Source organism: Oncorhynchus keta, chromosome 30, assembly GCF_023373465.1.
Source record: "Oncorhynchus keta strain PuntledgeMale-10-30-2019 chromosome 30, Oket_V2, whole genome shotgun sequence".
Classification (NCBI taxonomy): domain Eukaryota; kingdom Metazoa; phylum Chordata; class Actinopteri; order Salmoniformes; family Salmonidae; genus Oncorhynchus; species Oncorhynchus keta.
The window spans coordinates 45,101,056-45,119,408 of NC_068450.1; the positions used below are offsets into that span (position 1 = coordinate 45,101,056).

The 18,353-nt window shown below is 41.4% G+C and overlaps 1 protein-coding gene across 3 annotated transcripts in view; it reads right to left on the reverse strand.

Moving 5' to 3' along the window:
- LOC118363653 (ecto-NOX disulfide-thiol exchanger 2-like) overlaps positions 1-18,353 on the reverse strand; it is a 216,925-nt gene that overhangs the window by 148,744 nt on the left and 49,828 nt on the right. For all 3 annotated transcript variants that reach the window (XM_052488474.1, XM_052488471.1, XM_052488475.1), the window contains exon 2: positions 1,543-1,686. In XM_052488474.1, the coding sequence (XP_052344434.1) occupies positions 1,543-1,686 (144 nt within the window). The remainder of the gene's footprint in view (positions 1-1,542; positions 1,687-18,353) is intronic.

The following is an 18,353-nucleotide window of genomic DNA, read 5'->3' on the forward strand; positions in this document are numbered from 1 at the left end:
CATTCACACAGGTTTTCACTATGACCAGTACTTAATGTGAGCTGATATTGTATTGTGTCTCTCTCTCTGGTTTGGGTATATATACAGGACAATACTAACACTCTCTGTTATTCCCTCACTCAATAGGCCTATAGCCTATACAGTACACCCACTGAAATCCCACTGAAATCCAACGGAGGTCTTCAAGGTCTGTTAGACCTTAGATACATAACCATAACATCTGATTCTTTGTAAGTGAACTTCGGATAAACTTACCGCTTCAAAATCTCAAAATTACCAATTTATGGGGACTCACACAATGTCCAGTCCATAGAAATAAATGATATTTCTATGGTCGGGTCAACCGGTCTATGAATTACACAATTAAGACCTAAACATGCATTGACATGCAGCACACTAAAGAGCATATACTGAGGCAAGAGTGAAAATGTTTTTAAACTTTTTTGCTTTGATTTTAAATTGCAAATGTCTGCAACTTTGTGTGCTGCTATTTTGGCCAGCTCTCGTAAAAGAGAGTGTTAATCTCAATGAGACTAACCTGGTAAAATAAAGGTAAAATTAAATAAAAGATCATTGAAGTGTATTCCTTCTACTCAGGGTATTTGCTCTGTGGCTCTATTCAATTTAAGTGCATCTGTTAATCGACATTGTAACATTGTTCTGCATTAACACTCAACGTCTATTATGTACACATCTAACATGTCCGTTGTACCTGCAATCTAAACCTCCTCAAGGTCTTCAGGTCTAGTTCTGAGTTGGTAATGACATAATAATGAGATGAAATGAACAGACATGAATGAGTGAGAACTCAAACTCACTAAGGTCATTTGTTTAAAATTGTGCACAAAGACGAATGGTAAAAAGAGTGGTTCATAACACTGACAATTAATCCCGACTAATTAAGGTCATTCAAGACAGCAGAGCACATACAGCAACACCTCTGTCTTAAGGCCCTCTTCATTCTAAGTGGCCTAATGCCATTAATTAGAGATGCGTTCCTTAATTAGAATGCACACAGTCACAGATTTAAAATGAAGTGTCATTTAGTAATGAGAAGTCAACAAGCGAATGAGGGCACGCGCGCGCACACGCACACACACACACACACACACACACACACACACACACACACACACACACACACACACACACACACACACACACACACACACACACACACACACAGAACATTGTTTTCCGTGCGACAGGTCACTCACTCCGTGACAGAAAGCTGAAGGCACTTCTGTGCTTTGATTGGCAGGTGCTGTGGCATGGTAGCAGCCAGCCTAAGGTGTGAGAGCGGCAATCATAGCAGCGCAGAATCCTGTGGCTTTAGACAGATGGCCCTGACCTCCACAGGACGAACTGGCAATAAGCCCCTCAGGATGGAAAACATGAAAGCGCCTCTACCAAGTGCCTCTACCAAGTGCCTCTACCAAGTCTCTACCTCACTTTAAATTACTCCCCCAGTCACAGGCTCACAGTATAAAATGTATTGGTACTACTGATGTACACCATGTCAATTATCATAGTTTATTGTACCTGGAGGTAGGCTGGGTCTCTTCCTCTTATTGCGGTTCTCAGCTCCGTTTTCCAGAGGACAGTCTGACACCAGTGGCCCGTTGGAGTTGCTGAACTGCAGGGGCTCGTTGTTGGAGGACGGGTCAAAGGATAGCGGATTCAGTCCTGAAACACACAGAAACACAACAAGCAGCCATGTTAAACCAGATGGACCATAGCTCTACAAACCACGACAGAAACACAACAAGCAGCCATGTTAGACCTGATGGGCCATCAGTTATAGATACTATTGTGTAACTCATTCACAATATATCCAATTCAGTGCAGAGTACATGTTGGCTACAAACTATTTAATATGTGAAGGAGAGAGCACAAGGAGAGAAAAATGTATACCATACAGTGTTTGACTTCCACTGGGGAAGTCTAAACTAAATAAAAACAGGCAAGACCCCCAAAGACAGTGGAAATACAATTATATTCAACCATAAGTAAAACAAATGTTGCCTATTTAACAGCCAGGAGTTCAAACTAAAGAATAATAATTATCCCCTTTTAACGTTGTTTCACTTCTTCAAGGACACACATTAGAGACCCCTACAAGTGACAGTACTACAGTTGAAGTTGGAAGTTTACATACACCTTAGCCAAATACATTTATAATCAGTTTTTCACAATTCCTGACATTTACTTCTAGTAAAAAATCCCTGTTTTAGGTCAGTTAGGATCACCAATTTATTTTAAGCATGTGAAATGTCAGAATAATAGTAGAGAGAATGATTCATTTCAGCTTTTATTTCTTTCATCACATTCCCAGTGGGTCTGAAGTTTACATTCACTCAATTAGTTTACATTCACTCAATTAGTATTTGGTAGCATTGCCTTAAAATTGTTTGACTTGCTTCAAACATTTGGGTAGCCTTCCACACGCTTCCCACTTTAACTGATGTCTTGAGATGTTGCTTCAAAATATCCACATACTTTTCCTACCTCATGATGCCATCCATTTTGTGAAATGCACCAGTCCCTCCTGCAGCAAAGCACCCCCACAACACGATGCTGCCACACCCGTGCTTCTCGGTTGGGATGGTGTTCTTCGGCTTGCAAGCCTTTTTCCTCCAAACATAATGATTCTTATTATGGCCAAACAGTTCCATTTTTGTTTCATCAGACCTGATGAGGACATTTCTCCAAAATAATGATCTTTGTCCCCATGTGCAGTTGCAAATCATAGTCTGGCTTTTTTATGGCGGTTTTGGAGCAGTGTCTTCTTCCTTGTTGAGCGGCCTTTCAGGTTATGTCGATATAGGACTCGTTTTACTGTGGATACAGTTTATTTTGTACCGGTTTCCTCCACATCTTCACAAGGTCCTTTGCTGTTGTTCTGGGATTGATTTGCACTTTTCACACCAAAGTACGTTAATCTCTAGAAGACAGAACGCGCTTCCTTCCTTAGCGGTATGATGGCTGCGTGGTCCCATGGTGTTTATACTTGCTTCCTATTGTTTGTACAGATGAACTTGGTACCTTCAGGCATTTGGAAATTGCTCCCAAGGATGAACCTGACTTGTGGAGGTATACAATTTTTGCCTGATTTCTTTAGATTTTCCCATGATGTCAAGCAATGAGGCACTGAGTTTGAAGGTAGGCCTTGAAATACATCCACAGGTACCGCCAATTGACTCAAATGATGTCAATTAGCCTATCAGAAACTTCTAAAGCCATATCATTTTATGGCATTTTCAAAGCTGTTTAAGGGCACAAGTCAGCTTGTATGTACACTTCTGACCCACTGGAATTGTGATACAGTGAAATAATCTGTCTGTAAACAGTCCAACCTAAGTGTATGTAAACTTCCGACTTCAAGTGTATGTCAGAATCTACAGATTGTTGTGTCTTTCTGTTCAGGGGCCCAATTTATAACTGGTGCGTTTCAAATGAATTGTCTGTGTGCGCCATTTTTGAAAACTGCACAGGCAAAAACATAGAGATTTCTGAACTTGCCACACGTCATGTACACATGTTTCCCATTATAAATTAGACCTGCCCTTAAATTGTGTTCATGTGAACAAGCATTATAACTCCATTTGGAAAACGCCCTCCATTCACCATTTATGGTGACAATAATGTATTTTATTTGATGTATAATTTGGAACTATTCGAAATAGGTTTCATCAGTTTTTATATGAAAGAGCAATGGCAAATTTGATCACATTTCTGTATAGCCGCGAGCAGAATATTTGGCAGTGATTTTCTCAAACTAAACGTGCATTCTGCCTATAGCAAGATTGATTGTATATTCGAAACAATTTAAAAGTAGACGAAATGCTACAACCCACACATCTATGCAAAATATGAATTGTGGTTCAATCTTTCGTTAAATCAATAAATGATTGTGTTTCTATCTCCTGCTTTGGTATAGGCTCTGAGATTAAAACTAGGCAATGATGTCACGCTCATATTAAACAGCAATACTGTAGCCTACCCATACTGTCAATTTACTGTAGTTGGCAGAATGTTATAATCTTTTGCAGTAATTTATGTTGTATCTAGCAAAGGACTGTGTCAGTTTTTGAAAGTGTTGTGGAGCTGTCAGCAGAAAATTTAAATTCAGCAATGCTTTGCATTGACTTTTCCCCCAACCCAAATATGCTGGATTGTCTAGGCCATGCTACTATTTTTTTGTTGTATTATTACAGTAGGCCTACTTACAGTAGCACAGGCCTACCGCAACATCACATATCAACTGTTCACCTGTTAAATTTGACTGAATATTACAAACCATACTGCCAATGGGATTAAAAAACCTTAAATACCTTCGGGAAAGTATTCAGACCACATTACTTTTTCCACATTTTGTTACATTACAGCCTTATTCTAAAATTGCTCAAATTGTTTTTTCACCCCTCATCAATCTACACACAATACCCCATAGTGACAAAGCAAAAACAGAAATGTTAGAAATGTTTGCTAATTTATAAAAAGTAAACCACTGAAATATCACATTTACATAAGTATTCAGAGCATTTACTCAGTACTTAGTTGAAGCACCTTTGGCAGCGAATACAGTATTGATTATTTTTGGATATGACGCTTACAAGCTGGGCCACTCAAGGACCACTCAAGAAGCCACTTCTGCTTTGTCGTGGTTGTATGCTTAGGGTTATTGTCCTGTTGGAATGTGAACCTTCTCCTCAGTCTGAGGTCTGGAGCACTCTGCAGCAGGTTTTCATCAAGGATGTCTACGTACTTTGCTCTGTTCATCTTTCCCTCGATCTTGAATAGTCTCCCAGTCCCTGCCACTGAAAAACATCCTCCCAGAAGGGCCAGGTTTCCTCCAGATGTGACGCTAGGCATTCAGACCAAAGAGTTCAATCTTGGTTTCATCAGACTATTTCTCATTGTCAGAGAGTCCTTTAGGTGCCTTTTAGTCCTTTAGGTGCTATCATGTGCATTTGACTGAGGAGTGGCTTCCGTCTGGCGACTTTACTATAAAGGCCTGATTGGTAGAATGCTGCAGAGACGGATGTCCTTCTGGAAGGTTCTCCCATCTCCACAGAGCAACTCCGGAGCTCTGTCAGAGTGACCATCGGGTTCTTGGTCACCTCCCTGACCAAGTCCCTTCTCCCCCAATTGCTCAGCTTGCCTGGGAAGCCAGCTCTAGGAAGAGTATTGGTGGTTCCACACTTCTTCCATTTAAGAATGATGGAGGCCACTGTGTTCTTGGGGACCTTCAATGCTGCAGAAATGTTTTGGTACCATTCTCCAGATCTGTGCATTGACACAATCCTGTCTCAGAGCTCTCTGGACAATTCCTTCCACCTGATGGTTTGGTTTTTGTCTAACATGCACTGGCAACTGTGGGACCTTATATAGACAGGTGTGTGCCTTTCCAAATAATGTCTAATCAATTGAATTTACCACAGGTGGACTCCAATTAGGTTGTTTTAGCTGTGTCATTATGGGGTATTGTGTGTAGATAGCTGAGCATTTTTTATTCTAAAATGTATTTTTTTAAAGGGTGTATTGTAACAAAATTTGGAAAAAGTTAAGCGGTCTGAATTACTTTCCGGAGGCACTCTAGAACTCTCTCAGATTGATTTGGCTATAGGTACAATTAAATGAGAGATGCACATGGTAATTTGTTGTATGGCTATTTTGGGAATATGCACCCATCACAGCCAGAAAAGGTGAAGAATGTATTCTGTAATGGTTAGGAAAATAAAATAAATAGGAAATAGATTCCTATGTCTAACTATTTTAGATTCTAAAATTAAAATGCATAGGTTTTTACTCTTTTCATTATGGCAAATGGCTGCATTTTTGTTTATGTTTTCAGTTTTAATGAATAAGCGAGTCATAATTTGCACAAAATGTTTACTTGCCAGCTTGCAATACAATATTTCAATATTTCAGCAGATGTGCGTACTTATAGTCTAAAGTTTGTGGGGATGTGAGCCTTCTCAACTCAAATATAAAAATACAAAAAAATGCTCACTTTTGCATGAAAACTGGTGCACGCACATTTTGGGGTACTGTACGTATGCACAGTTTATAATTGAAGCCACTGGTCTTAAGACAGTGAGGACACTAGGTAGCATCTCCAAACTAATCCAGAAGTTTAATTTCCATTCCAGCATATTTCTGTCCTGAGAGTAACAACGACAGGATTAAAACACAAAGACCACCATTAGTTAAGAACCTAAGACACACACATAATTATATTAAATTATCTAAAGTGAGTGCAGGCGCCGATATAGAAATGGGCCAATCTGTCCAACAGCTACAAGCAGACAATTATTTTCCAAAACCAGTCCTTCTACTTTTCTGACCGATAACGTCTTCCAAAGGATAAAAGCAATAAGGAGAGTAGAGGCTGATAAATTATGGAAACAATAATAATGTGAATATTGCCCCAAAATCCCAGGAAACAAACACGTTAACTTGTGTTCCGACCCTAAGATATCAGTGATTTCCTGTTCCAAAATTGGATTTGTGTTATTTATAATTCAGAACAGGGTCTGGGAGAGACAAGGCCTATGCTCATGAAAAATGTATCACTTCTCTCGGTTTACACTTGTTTTGCTAGGCCTTGTTGTAGTCAGAAAACGGAATCTCTGAAGATGGAGAATAGCAAACGTGTCTTTAACAGAGAGTCCATATCTGCTCTGCAGTAGAAACGGGTTGGAACCTAAATGAATTCCAACAGTTAAAATAAAGTTCTGAACTGGTTCGAACCCCCAAATAAGTATCCGTTTATATCATTCCTTTTCGTTCCTTTTTCGACCTGTGAACAGTTTTTTACATTTAGTTCATTAAATTACTTCCCCAATCAGTGCGCTTAGAGCAGGAAAGCTTGTTGTTTACATGCGTGATGGACAGAAAAGTGTAGCCTATGTGTGGAGAGAGCGAGAGACGGTTGAGGAACAGGCTTAAAGCGCTAGGCATTTTGTTATGACATGCATTATCTGAATTAGGTCCACAGAATTATACCTAGGAGGAGCAGCTTAAATGTCCTTTGAGCGAGCTAGCTAACAAGCTTGTGTGTTCAGAGCGCCACCAGAATAACTAGGCCTATCGTATCATTAACGATCATTGAAAAAGTTGATCTATTCTTTGCTAGCTAATTAAAAACCTCTCTCCTTATCAGATAGCCTAAACACGCACTGGCAAATATTTTCAGCTTGCAGGCAGATGCTGGGATACATTTCTGAGTGACAGAGTGAGGGCTTTGCACAGGCACTCTATTGCATTTTTTTGTGGGACAGGTTTTCCATGCATTTAATATAACGGTTTTGTTCCGGAACAGTATGGATCACTTTCGTTTTCGGTTCCGTTTCTGTTTAGTTCCGTTTTCAGTTCTATTCCCTGAACCGGTTGCAACCCCTGAGTAGAAACACACAGGGCTCAGAAGACAGACATATATCGCAGGACACCATCAGATCCCTTATATCCTTCAATTACTTGATGTGTGTGTGTTCATGTGCATCATTTACTAGAATCATTTCTAGAGAATTTCCACTCTGCTACGGTTATTGATTAAAAGCAGTTGTATGCGTGTGAACGCTCATGCCCAAAGCTTATGTTATGGTGAAAGGAGGCCTTATATGGTCTTTGAAACAAAAACATATTTGAGGGTACGGAGGATGAGCTGAGGTGGAGAATTGGTCACTGGCTTCCAACCATATGAAGAATTAGGTATTACTATTCATCTTTGTGTGTTTTTAAGTGCTCGGGACAAGCAAGTGACCGCAGCTGTAAGCAGGACATACAGGGAGGGACAAGCTACAGACAAAATACAAACCACAGCCCCATACTGTTGAAGTCCTGAAAACCTGTGGTAAAGTGATTTGCTGAACCTCTGCTCAACCCCTGAAAACGGAAGTACAGCAGGCCTATGTGTTGCATCACATACATTTTTGATGGCCATAAGTTGAGTACCAATTAAGTACAGACTGGTGAAGTAGTGAAGCACGTAGATCACATCACTTGGAGCCGTGAAGTGAGTGTGACTGATCAGGCATTCTTTCAGCATGGAAATAGAAAGCTCTCTTTCTCTCCATCTATGTATTTCTCTCTTTCCGATCTGCATCGGGGGCTCAGAAAGTTAGCAATGGACTCCAACACCCTCATACAATTATGGGTAGCAGGATTTTTATGGAAGTTTCTCGAGCTCTTCTCCACAACACAAAACCATCCTTAATGCTATATTGTATTTACTTTGCCACCACGGCCTTTTTTGCCTTTACCTCCCTTCTCACCTCATTTGCTCACATTGTATATAGACTTGTTTATACTGTATGTTTGTTTTACTCCATGTGTAACTCTGTGTCGTTGTATCTGTCGAACTGCTTTGCTTTATCTTGGCCAGGTCGCAATTGTAAATGAGAACTTGTTCTCAACTTGCCTACCTGGTTAAATAAAGGTGAAAAAAAGGGGGATTTTAAAGGTCACACTCCGTTCAAATGTTGCACCTTCTACCCCATTTTCTATTAGAGAGAGCTTGATAGAACCTCTCCACATCAGGCCCTTCTCCAATCTGTTTACTTCTCTCCCTCTCTTTTTTTTCTTCTCAGTCTCTCCTTCCTGTTTCGCTCTCTCTGTTTTGTGTTCTTTATTTAACCACATTTCCATCACAATGAGAACCAACCATCCTGTTCTCTCTCTGTGTCATCAGGGCTTTCCACATGAAGAGAGAAGATGGGTAAACAACAGGCTAATAAACAGACAACAATCTGTTGAAGAAAAGAGCAGAATTGCCTTCCCTCAAACCAAGAGAAACGAGCAGGGAAATCTGCCCTGTAAACATTATGTAGAAAGTCAAATGTTTTATCGAATGAAAAGGAAGTGGGCTCCATCAGTGATGGAACTCCTCTCGACTGACTGGCTGTCTGTTTGTCTGTTTGTGGGACATCACACGGTACACCTAGTGCTCACTGCTTACAAATCCACCCACGCACCCTCCATCTCCCTACCTCTCTCTGCTCTGTCTGTCTGTCAACCTCCATCTGGCAGCCTCTCTCTTCCTCTCGCTCTTTTCCCAGAAAAAAAAAACAGTCCACAAAATTCTCTCAGATGTCAAATGCTTCAGTTCATCTTATAAACACACTAGAGTTTCACTGTAAGTGTAAAAGTTTAATAAAGCCAGCTTTTCATTCTCAGAGTTTATTAAGAGGTTCAAGAGGAAATAACAGGAGATAAAAGGGGAAATACAGAGAGAAAGAGAGCTAGATAGAGAGAGAGACAGGATAAACAGAACAATTGAAGGAAAGTGGCCAACCAGATACATTGATGGCCTCTTTGGGGTATATTGCATTTGAAAAGTATTCAGACCCCTTGATTCCACATTTTGTAACGTTTACAGCCTAATTCTCAAAAATGATTCAATCGTTTTTTCCATGATCAATCTACACACAATACCCCATAATGACAAAGCAAAACCCATTTTATTATTTTATTTAAACAAATGAATTTAAAAAAATCTGAAATATCACAATTTCACAAGTATTCTGACCCTTTACTCAGTACTTTGTTGAAGCACCTTTGGCAGCAATTACAGCCCTGAGTCTTCTTGGGTATGACGCTACAAGCTTGGCACATCTGTACTTGGGGAGTTTCTCCCATTATTTTCTGTAGATCCTCCCAAGCTCTGTCAGGTTGGATGGGGAGCGTCGCTGCACAGCTATTTGCAGGTCTCTCCAGAGATCGGGTTCAAGTACGGGCTCTGGCTGGGCCACTAAAGGACCATTCAGAGACTTGTCCTGAAGCCACTCCTGTGTTGTCTTGGCTGTGTGCTTTGGGTCGTTGTCCTGTTTGAAGGTGAACCGTCGCCCCGGTCTGAAGTCCTGAGCACTCTGGAGCAGGTTTTCATCAAGGATCTCTCTGTACTTTGCTCTGTTCATCTTTCCCTTGATCCTGAATAGATTCCCAATCCCTGCTGCTGAAAAACATCCACACAGCATGATGCTGCAAACACCATGCTTCACCAAATTTCCTCCAGACATGACACTTGGCATTCAGGCCAAAGTATTCAATCTTGGTTTCATCAGACCAGAGAATCTTGTTTCTCATGGTCGGAGAGTCCTTTAGGTGCCTTTTGGCAAACTCCAAGCGGGCTGTCATGTGCCTTTTACTGAGGAGTGGCTTTCATCTGGCCACTCTACCATAATGGCCTGATTGGTGGAGTGCTGCAGAAATGGTTGTCCTTCTGGAAGGTTCTCCCATCTCCTCAGAGGAACTCTGGAGCTCTGTCAAAGTTACCATCGGTTTCTTGATAACCTCCCTGACCAAAGCCCTTCTCCCTCAGTCTGGCCTGGCAGCCAGCTCTAGGTTCCAAAATTCTTCCATTTAAAAAAAAAGAAAGGTTTTTGCTTTGTAATTATGGGGCATTGTGCGTAGATTGATGAGGGGAAAAAACTATTTTAAAATAAGGCCGTAACAAAATGTGGAAAAAGTCTGAATACTTTCCAAAAGCACTGTAGACAGGTGTGTGCATTTCAAAATCATGTCCAATTAATTGCATTTACCACAGCTGGACTCCAATCAAGTTGTATAAATATCTCAAGGATGATCAATGGATGCGCCTGATCAATGGATAAACAGTATGAACCTGAGCTCAATTTCGAATCTCATAGCGAAGGGTCTGATTACTTATTTATTTTTAATACATTTTCTAACATTTTTAAAAACTGGTTCTCACTTTTTCATTATGGGGTATCGTGTGTAGATTGATGAGGGAAAAAGGTCATTTAATCATTTTTAGAATATGGCAAAATGTGGAAAAAGCAAAGGGGTTATTTTATTTAACCTTTATTTAAGTCAGTTAAGAACAAATTCTTATTTAGAATGATGGCCTACACTGAATTCACTGTAAATTGGCTATTGAGGCTGAGTCACTGCCTGGTCTCTCTCTCTCTAATGTGCTGTAGATCTCTCTCTGTGTTGTGGAAACACGTGGCCACCACACAGGCACACACGCGCCTCTACCACACATGCATGCGCACATGCACACACACACAGCCTCGTTGTGCTCTAGTGACCCTGGAGAACTGCTGAGTCACTACCCTCTACCCCACAGGGACACTGGTGGATGGTCTGTTTGGGAAAAACTATCTGGCCATAACCACAGCTCACGCTACAAGGAGAAGAGGGGGAAGTATCAGTCCCAAGGCCAACGGAGACAATAAATAACACAAGGTAAATAGGAAGTCAGGGGATGTGGGTCTGGGCAGCAGGAATGAGAGGAGCGTCTTTGCTTTATCTTGGCCAGGTCGCAGTTGAAAATGAGAACTTGTTCTTAACTGGCCTACCTGGTTAAATAAAGGTGAAATTGGGGCCTCCCGGGTGGCACAGTGGTCTAGAGATTCTGGGTTCGAGCCCAGGCTCTGCCGCATTATTGGGAGACGCACAGGTTAGGAAGGGTTTAGCCTCCTGTGGCGGGCTGGGCGCAGTGCATGCTGACCAGGCAGGTCATTAGGTGTACGGTGTTTCCTCTGACACATTGGTGCGGCTGGCTTCTGGGTTGGATGTGCACTGTGTCAAGAAGTAGTGCGACTTGGTTGGGTTGTGTTTCGGAGGACTTATGGCTCTCGACCTTCGCCTCTCCCAGTCCATACGGGAGTTGCAGCGATGAGACAAGACAGTAACTACTACTACCACAAAATTGGGGAGAAAAAGGGGTAAAAAAAAAGAAAATAAATAAAGGTTAAATAAATAAAAATATGGGGGGCTGGAGGGAGGAACCAGGAATTAAAATCTGATTTAAGAGGAGTACAGTGAGCAGGCAAAGGATACACAGACAGGAAGGATAGGCTACACAGGATATAGAGAGGATATACGTAGAGGACAAATATGAATGTGGTATTAATAGGACACAATGTACAAGATACATAATGCAGACACAACCAGTTTGGGGGAAGGAGTGACGTGAGATGGTAGAGAGTAGACCAGCAGCAAAGCTGTAAAACATTAAAAGGCCATCTAATAGCCCAACATCTCTGAACTACTGATGCAAACACAATTTTAGAAAAACTGATGCTATCGCTAATGTCCCTCGTGAAAATGATACCCAATGCTATTTCTAACACGGTCAATAATCTGCTACGACTATCTGTAACTACATGAGAGCATTTGGGATGCTGGGAAGAACACTGCTTCCCTGCACACACACAAATATCAAAGAGCTAACTGAGAGCAGGTAAGGTTTTTCGCTTCTCTCTCCTTCAGTGTCATTCTGCAGGTTCCTCCCTGCACAGAGGACCCTGTGAGGGGCGGGGTGGAGGGCTGCAGGCCGTGTCTCTGAGACGGTTCAGAGCTGCTCCGTGATGACAGCCTGAGGAAAAAGGCTGAAGCACTCTCAGCTGGAGAAATGAGACAGGATAATAGCACTGACAAATACCAGCAGGAGAGATAAAGAAAAAGAGAGGCAAAGAGAGTGAGAGATGCTGACCGAGACAAAGAGAGGCAGAGAGAGTGAGAGATGCTGACCGAGACAGAGAGAGAGAGAAAGAGGGAGAGAAAGGTAGAGCGTGACACTGTCACAGAGAGGAAAAAAGAGCGCTTAGGAGAGAGATAGCAGACAGGCTAATACTGTATGTGTGGTAGGAAGAGTGTGTGTGGCAGGTTGTGTCTGCCAGCTAGAGTGTGTGTGGCAGACAGGTAGAGTGTGTTCGTATTTGTCACTCTGGTCAACACGACATCCAGCTAAATTGAGTTAACACCCAGAAACACCTGAGGGGACAGACAGACCACTGTGAAATTTCCCATGTTTGAGAGGAATGTTAGATCAAACCTGAGCCTTTACAGCTAAAACCAGATAAGAAAGGCTGTAAACCCACAGAGACAAATAGACAAGACCAGTATTTTCCTATTAAATACAGAACTGAACTGGCTGAGATATATAGGTGGTTTCTAGGGCTGAGAATTCCAAGGGACCTCACGATATGATATTATCACGATGCGCTGGGGTCAATAAGATATGTAATTGCGATTCTATGTATTGCGATTAGACTCTGGAATTTTATTGCGAATCGATGTTCCAAACATATTGCTGACCATTTGTCTGTGTGTGTTTTTGTGTGGTAACAATGTGGGTGGCATGAGGTGAGGGAGCAGACCATCCATCTTACTACTGCATGAAGAACAAGTGAACAGGAAGGTTTAAAGCCTGTTCATCCATATGAGAGAGAGAAAGGAACACGTGACCTCATGAATACTATTCTGCTTTTCTTTTAGGTTTTACACTCCATTACCAAGTCAAAGCTGTCTGTCCCCAAAGACCTGTGTTCTGCATATTTAGCTCCATGGGTTCGTCTTACCAAACGCTGTGGCTGGTTGACAGAGCCACTTATCAGAACAATTATGTCTGTAGAGGTTTCCGCTCCCTCAAACTCTGAAAGACAAACTCTGAAACACATTCTATAACCTTATCTAATAAATAATGTCTGATTTGACAACGGAAGTTGGGACTAAGATGGTTTAATATGAAAACAATTCAGGAAGAAATCAAATATTTCCCAGAAATTGCATTAAGAAGAAGAACAGTCAAAGCAAATCTGCTCTGAACTAAGTTTCATATTTTCCTTCCGTATAGCACATTGATAGGTGTAAAAAGTCACACAAACATGCCTCATTCTACTTCTAACTCTTATTCTCGGAAGAGCCATTTCCCCATTTCTAATGAATTAATGTTGGCAAATGAAAACATTCAGGCTGCTATTATTAGTGAAAGCTTCGTAAAGGGTGACCAGGGTGCAGAAAATCCATTTTCTGTTGTCCAATTAGGAGACAAGAGGAAGGGGGGCTCCGACTCTCCACCTCGGACCAGAAGAACATTAGTCTCTGAGTGGAAGTTCAAGTACATTCCACTATGACAAAACACACGGTCCCTCAACGTTTTCAGTTTTCATTCAATTATTACTTGGCGGTTAAATGCCTTGCTAAAGGTCACATTGGCAAGAGATTGCTTATAAGATGCTGCTCCCGATTGGCGCAGCGGTCTTAGGCACTGCATATCAGTGCAAGAGGCATCACTACAGTCCCTGGTTCAAATCCAGGCTGTAGCACATCCGGTCGTGATTGGGAGTCGCATAGGGCGGTGCACAATTGGCCCAGCGTTATCTGGATTAGAGTTTTGCCGGAGTAGGCCATCATTGTAAATAAGAATTTGTTCTTAACTGACTTGCCTAGTTAAATAAAAAATAAAAAAATTGATGATGACCAGCAACACAACAGATTTGTCCTGTCGACCACAGGATTGAACTAAACCAACAGTATTTAGAAGAATAGTCTACCTTTTTGGGATCATTCCTTTTACCAGTGAAAGCAAAACCAAAGTCCCAGCACACTGTGACTTCTATGATTGTGGATTACAACACTGCCCTGTTTGACTATGTCATGTAAAATGTCACATTTGAGTCAGCTGGCCCCTGCTCAGAGAACAGTGATTTCCTGTCTGATTGTCAGATAGTAAATAAGGACAAAGATGTTCTATTATATTGACAAAATAGTCAAGTGAATGCTCTAACAATGTAAAGTCATTTCCTCAAAGATGGAAGGCAGGTGGGAGGATGTGAGATCAGGTGGGACCATTGCAAATGAGAGGGTAAATACACAACTAAGTTGTTTTTATCAAAAGTTGCCAGAATGCCACATGCATCCACTTATATCACTTATATCCACTTATATATGTGTGTAACAGCCTAAACATCACAAAACGTACTCTTGATCAAAATAAGCCTCACGTAATTTGACACTATCTCATAGACCTCCATGCAAACGCAGACAGATTTTGGGCAGTGTAAATGCTCTCGCATTGCCTCTTCCTTTCTGATAAGGGTCACAGTCTCTACCCAGAAGCTCTTTACTGATGTTGGACCAAGGTCACATTCGGACCAACACAGATACCCATAGACAATTTCCAAATGCCTGAAGGTACCATGTTCATATGTACAAACAATAGTACGCAAGTATAAACATCTTGGGGGGGATCATACTGCTCAGGAAGGAGATGTGTTCTGTCTCCTAGAGATAAACATACTTCGGTGAGAAAAGTGCAAACCAATCCCTGAACAACAGCAAAGGACCTTGTGAAGATGCTGGAGGAAACAGGAACACAAGTATCTATGTCCACAGTAAAACGAGTCCTATATATCGACATAACCTGAAAGGCCGCTCAGCAAGGAAGAAGCCATTGCTCCAAAACTGCCATAAAAAAGTCAGATGAAGGTTTTTAACTGCACATGGGGACAAAGATGGTACTTTGGAGAAATGTCCTCAGGTCTGATGAAACAAAAATAGAACTGTTTGGCCATAATGACCATCGTTATGTTTGGAGGAAAAAGGGGGACGCTTGCATGCCGAAGATCACCATCCAAACCGTGAAGAAAGGGGGTGGCAGCATCATGTTGTGGGGGTGCTTTGCTGCAGGAGGGACTGGTGCAATTGGACCGGTGAACACAAAATAGATGGCATCATTATGGAATATTCTGTGAATATATTCAAGCAAAATCTCAAGATTTCAGCCAGGAAGTTAAAGCTTGGTCGCAAATGGGTCTTCCAAATGGACAATGACCCCAAACTCTAAAGTTGTGGCAAAACGGCTTAAGGACAACAAAGTCAAGGAAAAGGGGGAGGGAGAGGGGAGCAGATCAAGGTATTGGAGTGGCCATCACAAAGCCCTGACCTCAATCCTATAGAGTATTTGTGGGCAGATCTGAAAAAACGTGTGCGAGCAAGGAGGCTTACAAACCTAACTCAGTTACACCAGCTCTGTCAGGAGCAATGGCCAAAATTCACCCAACTTATTGTTGGAATCTGGTTGAAGAAACGATTGACCCAAGTTAAACAATTTAAAGGCAACGCTACCAAATACAAATTGAGTGTATGTAAACTTCTGACCCACTGGGAATGTGATGGAAGAAATAAAAGCTGAAATTAATCATTCTCTCTACTATTATTCTGACATTTCACATTCTTAAAATAAAGTTGTGATCCTAACTGACCTTAGACAGGGAATTTTTACTAGGATTAAATGTCAGGAATTGTGAAAAACTGAGTTTAAATATATTTGTCTTAGGTGTATGTAAACTTCGGACTTCAACTGTAGGTCGGGGTAAAGTGACTATGCATAGATAACAAACAGCGAGAAGTGTATTTATAGCACTTGAGACTAGAGAGAGACAGGCAGGGAATCAAAAGTGAAAGTCACCAAGATGTCATTATCTCAGCCTCTTTCTCAGAGGTTATTCCTCCTTCTCTTTTCACAAATCATAAATACTGTAAATGGTTGAACAAACTTAATGGTGCTTTTTTCTAATTGGCCCTGTTTTCCAAGGGAAAACTTAAAGGCGGGTTTGAAGGATTGTTTTTGGTTCCTGAGCTGCAGGCTTCAAAAGGCCTCAAGCCGGTGAAGCATTAACGCATGAGCTCTGTTTCAGAGAAAAACCTCTAATGAATCAGGCCTTTTGGCCCCAGATGCACAAACACTGTTGGTTGATGGGATGGCACAGCTTCCTTTGGTCAATCCCAGCAGTCTCTTTATGGATGAAAAAAAAAGAAAGAAAAAATAGAATAGGAACCTAAAAGAAAAAAGCAATCAATGGCTCTCTGTCTACACCTGCCTCTGGTCCGGTGAGGACATGAAAGGAGCTACTAGTCCAGACTACACAAACCACAAATATGCACACACCCACACTCGCAAAGACAAGGCCTATATACTGTACTATAAAGAGAAACGATGCAAGTAGGGGCCTGTGTGTTGACTGAGAAGTATTAAACAACCAGGATCCAATGTAAGATGGCCTGACTCCGGTCTGATTACAGGGTTTCTCCTTCTGACTTCATGCATTCCACTGACTAAGAAAGCACAGGCTTCTTTGATTACAGCCTTGATGAAAGAAATGTAAGCAGTTTCTCACAGCAGGAAAATAATCATGCAGCAACAGGAAATCTGAATTATTGTGTATATTATAATTAAGGGACATTTTTTGTAGGGGTTGATACATTTTTAGTTAGGGCAAATCAAGTGTGAAATGTTAAACTAAGAAGCCTTTTTAAGCCTTGAATACACTACACGTTTGCATATCCTGCAAGAACAGGGTGATAATTAACATCTGTAAGTGATGTGAGATGTAGTGATTGGCAAACTGTGCGAGTGTTTATTGTGAGCTGTTAAAGTGGGTCACTATGCGGAGCGCGGTTAAGTGTGTGTGACACCTAGGCTTTGAGAGGACTGACTAAGTTGGTCGCTTGAATCTGTGGCGTCACTGTAGTCCGTGGCGACAGGTATCTGTTGGTTACAGACATAGGCACAAATACACACATGTTAAATACATATAGGGCGTGATGAATGTGATTGCTGGGGTGAGACTGTCTCTTTGTAGAGACGCACAAGAGACGCACAAGAGAGACGCACAAGTCACTCAAGAAAAAAATACTTCTCACTTTAGGTATAAAGCCAAATGTAGCCCTCTGCTCAGATACTTCGGAGAAATGTAAAATAAATAAAAAACAGAACATCTTCAGAATGTGTTCTATCAGGTGGGAAGTCAAATTTAAAATATTTGCCAACAACTCAAATATGTAAAATAAAGATGACTAATAGCCTGAACTCAAACCACAGAGGGTATTAACCACATTTCACAAGAAGACACTAATGAAGGTTACATTTATGCAGTGAGGAGTAAACATGACAAAAAATGTCCCCTGCTGGGGTCTGGTAAAATGTAATCTATTCACGGCTGAAGATGTGACATTTTCAAATTATGCTAAATTCTTTGAACATCTTTGTGCATTTTTCTAAACCCCCTTCTGCTTAACGTTCTAAGTCAACACACACACACACACACACACACACACACACACACACACACACACACACACACACACACACACACACACACACACACACACACACACACACACACACACACACACACACACACACACACACAAACAAAAACACACACACACACACACACACACACGAATGGTGGGTGACTGAAATGGTAGAAGAAGGAGAGGAAAATGAGGAATGAAGGCAAAGTAAGTAAACTAATCGACAAGCGAAGACACAGTTAGCAGACTGAGAGCAAGTTGTCACTGTTAAGCTGTCAGAAACTCGCTTATCTCGTGTTGGTTCCTGAGGAAAACATTAAAGCCAGTTCATTCCGCCAGCTCTCTCTCCTGCTGTTTCTCCAACATGCTCAGGTTGGTGTCCAGGGTTAAATGACAACAGACTCTGTGCCAAAATAATGTAATCAGTATTAATTATATCAGTGACAAGGGGAGAATTCAACCTCAGATCCCTCTGTCATTTCTACATGGCCTAGGGATTC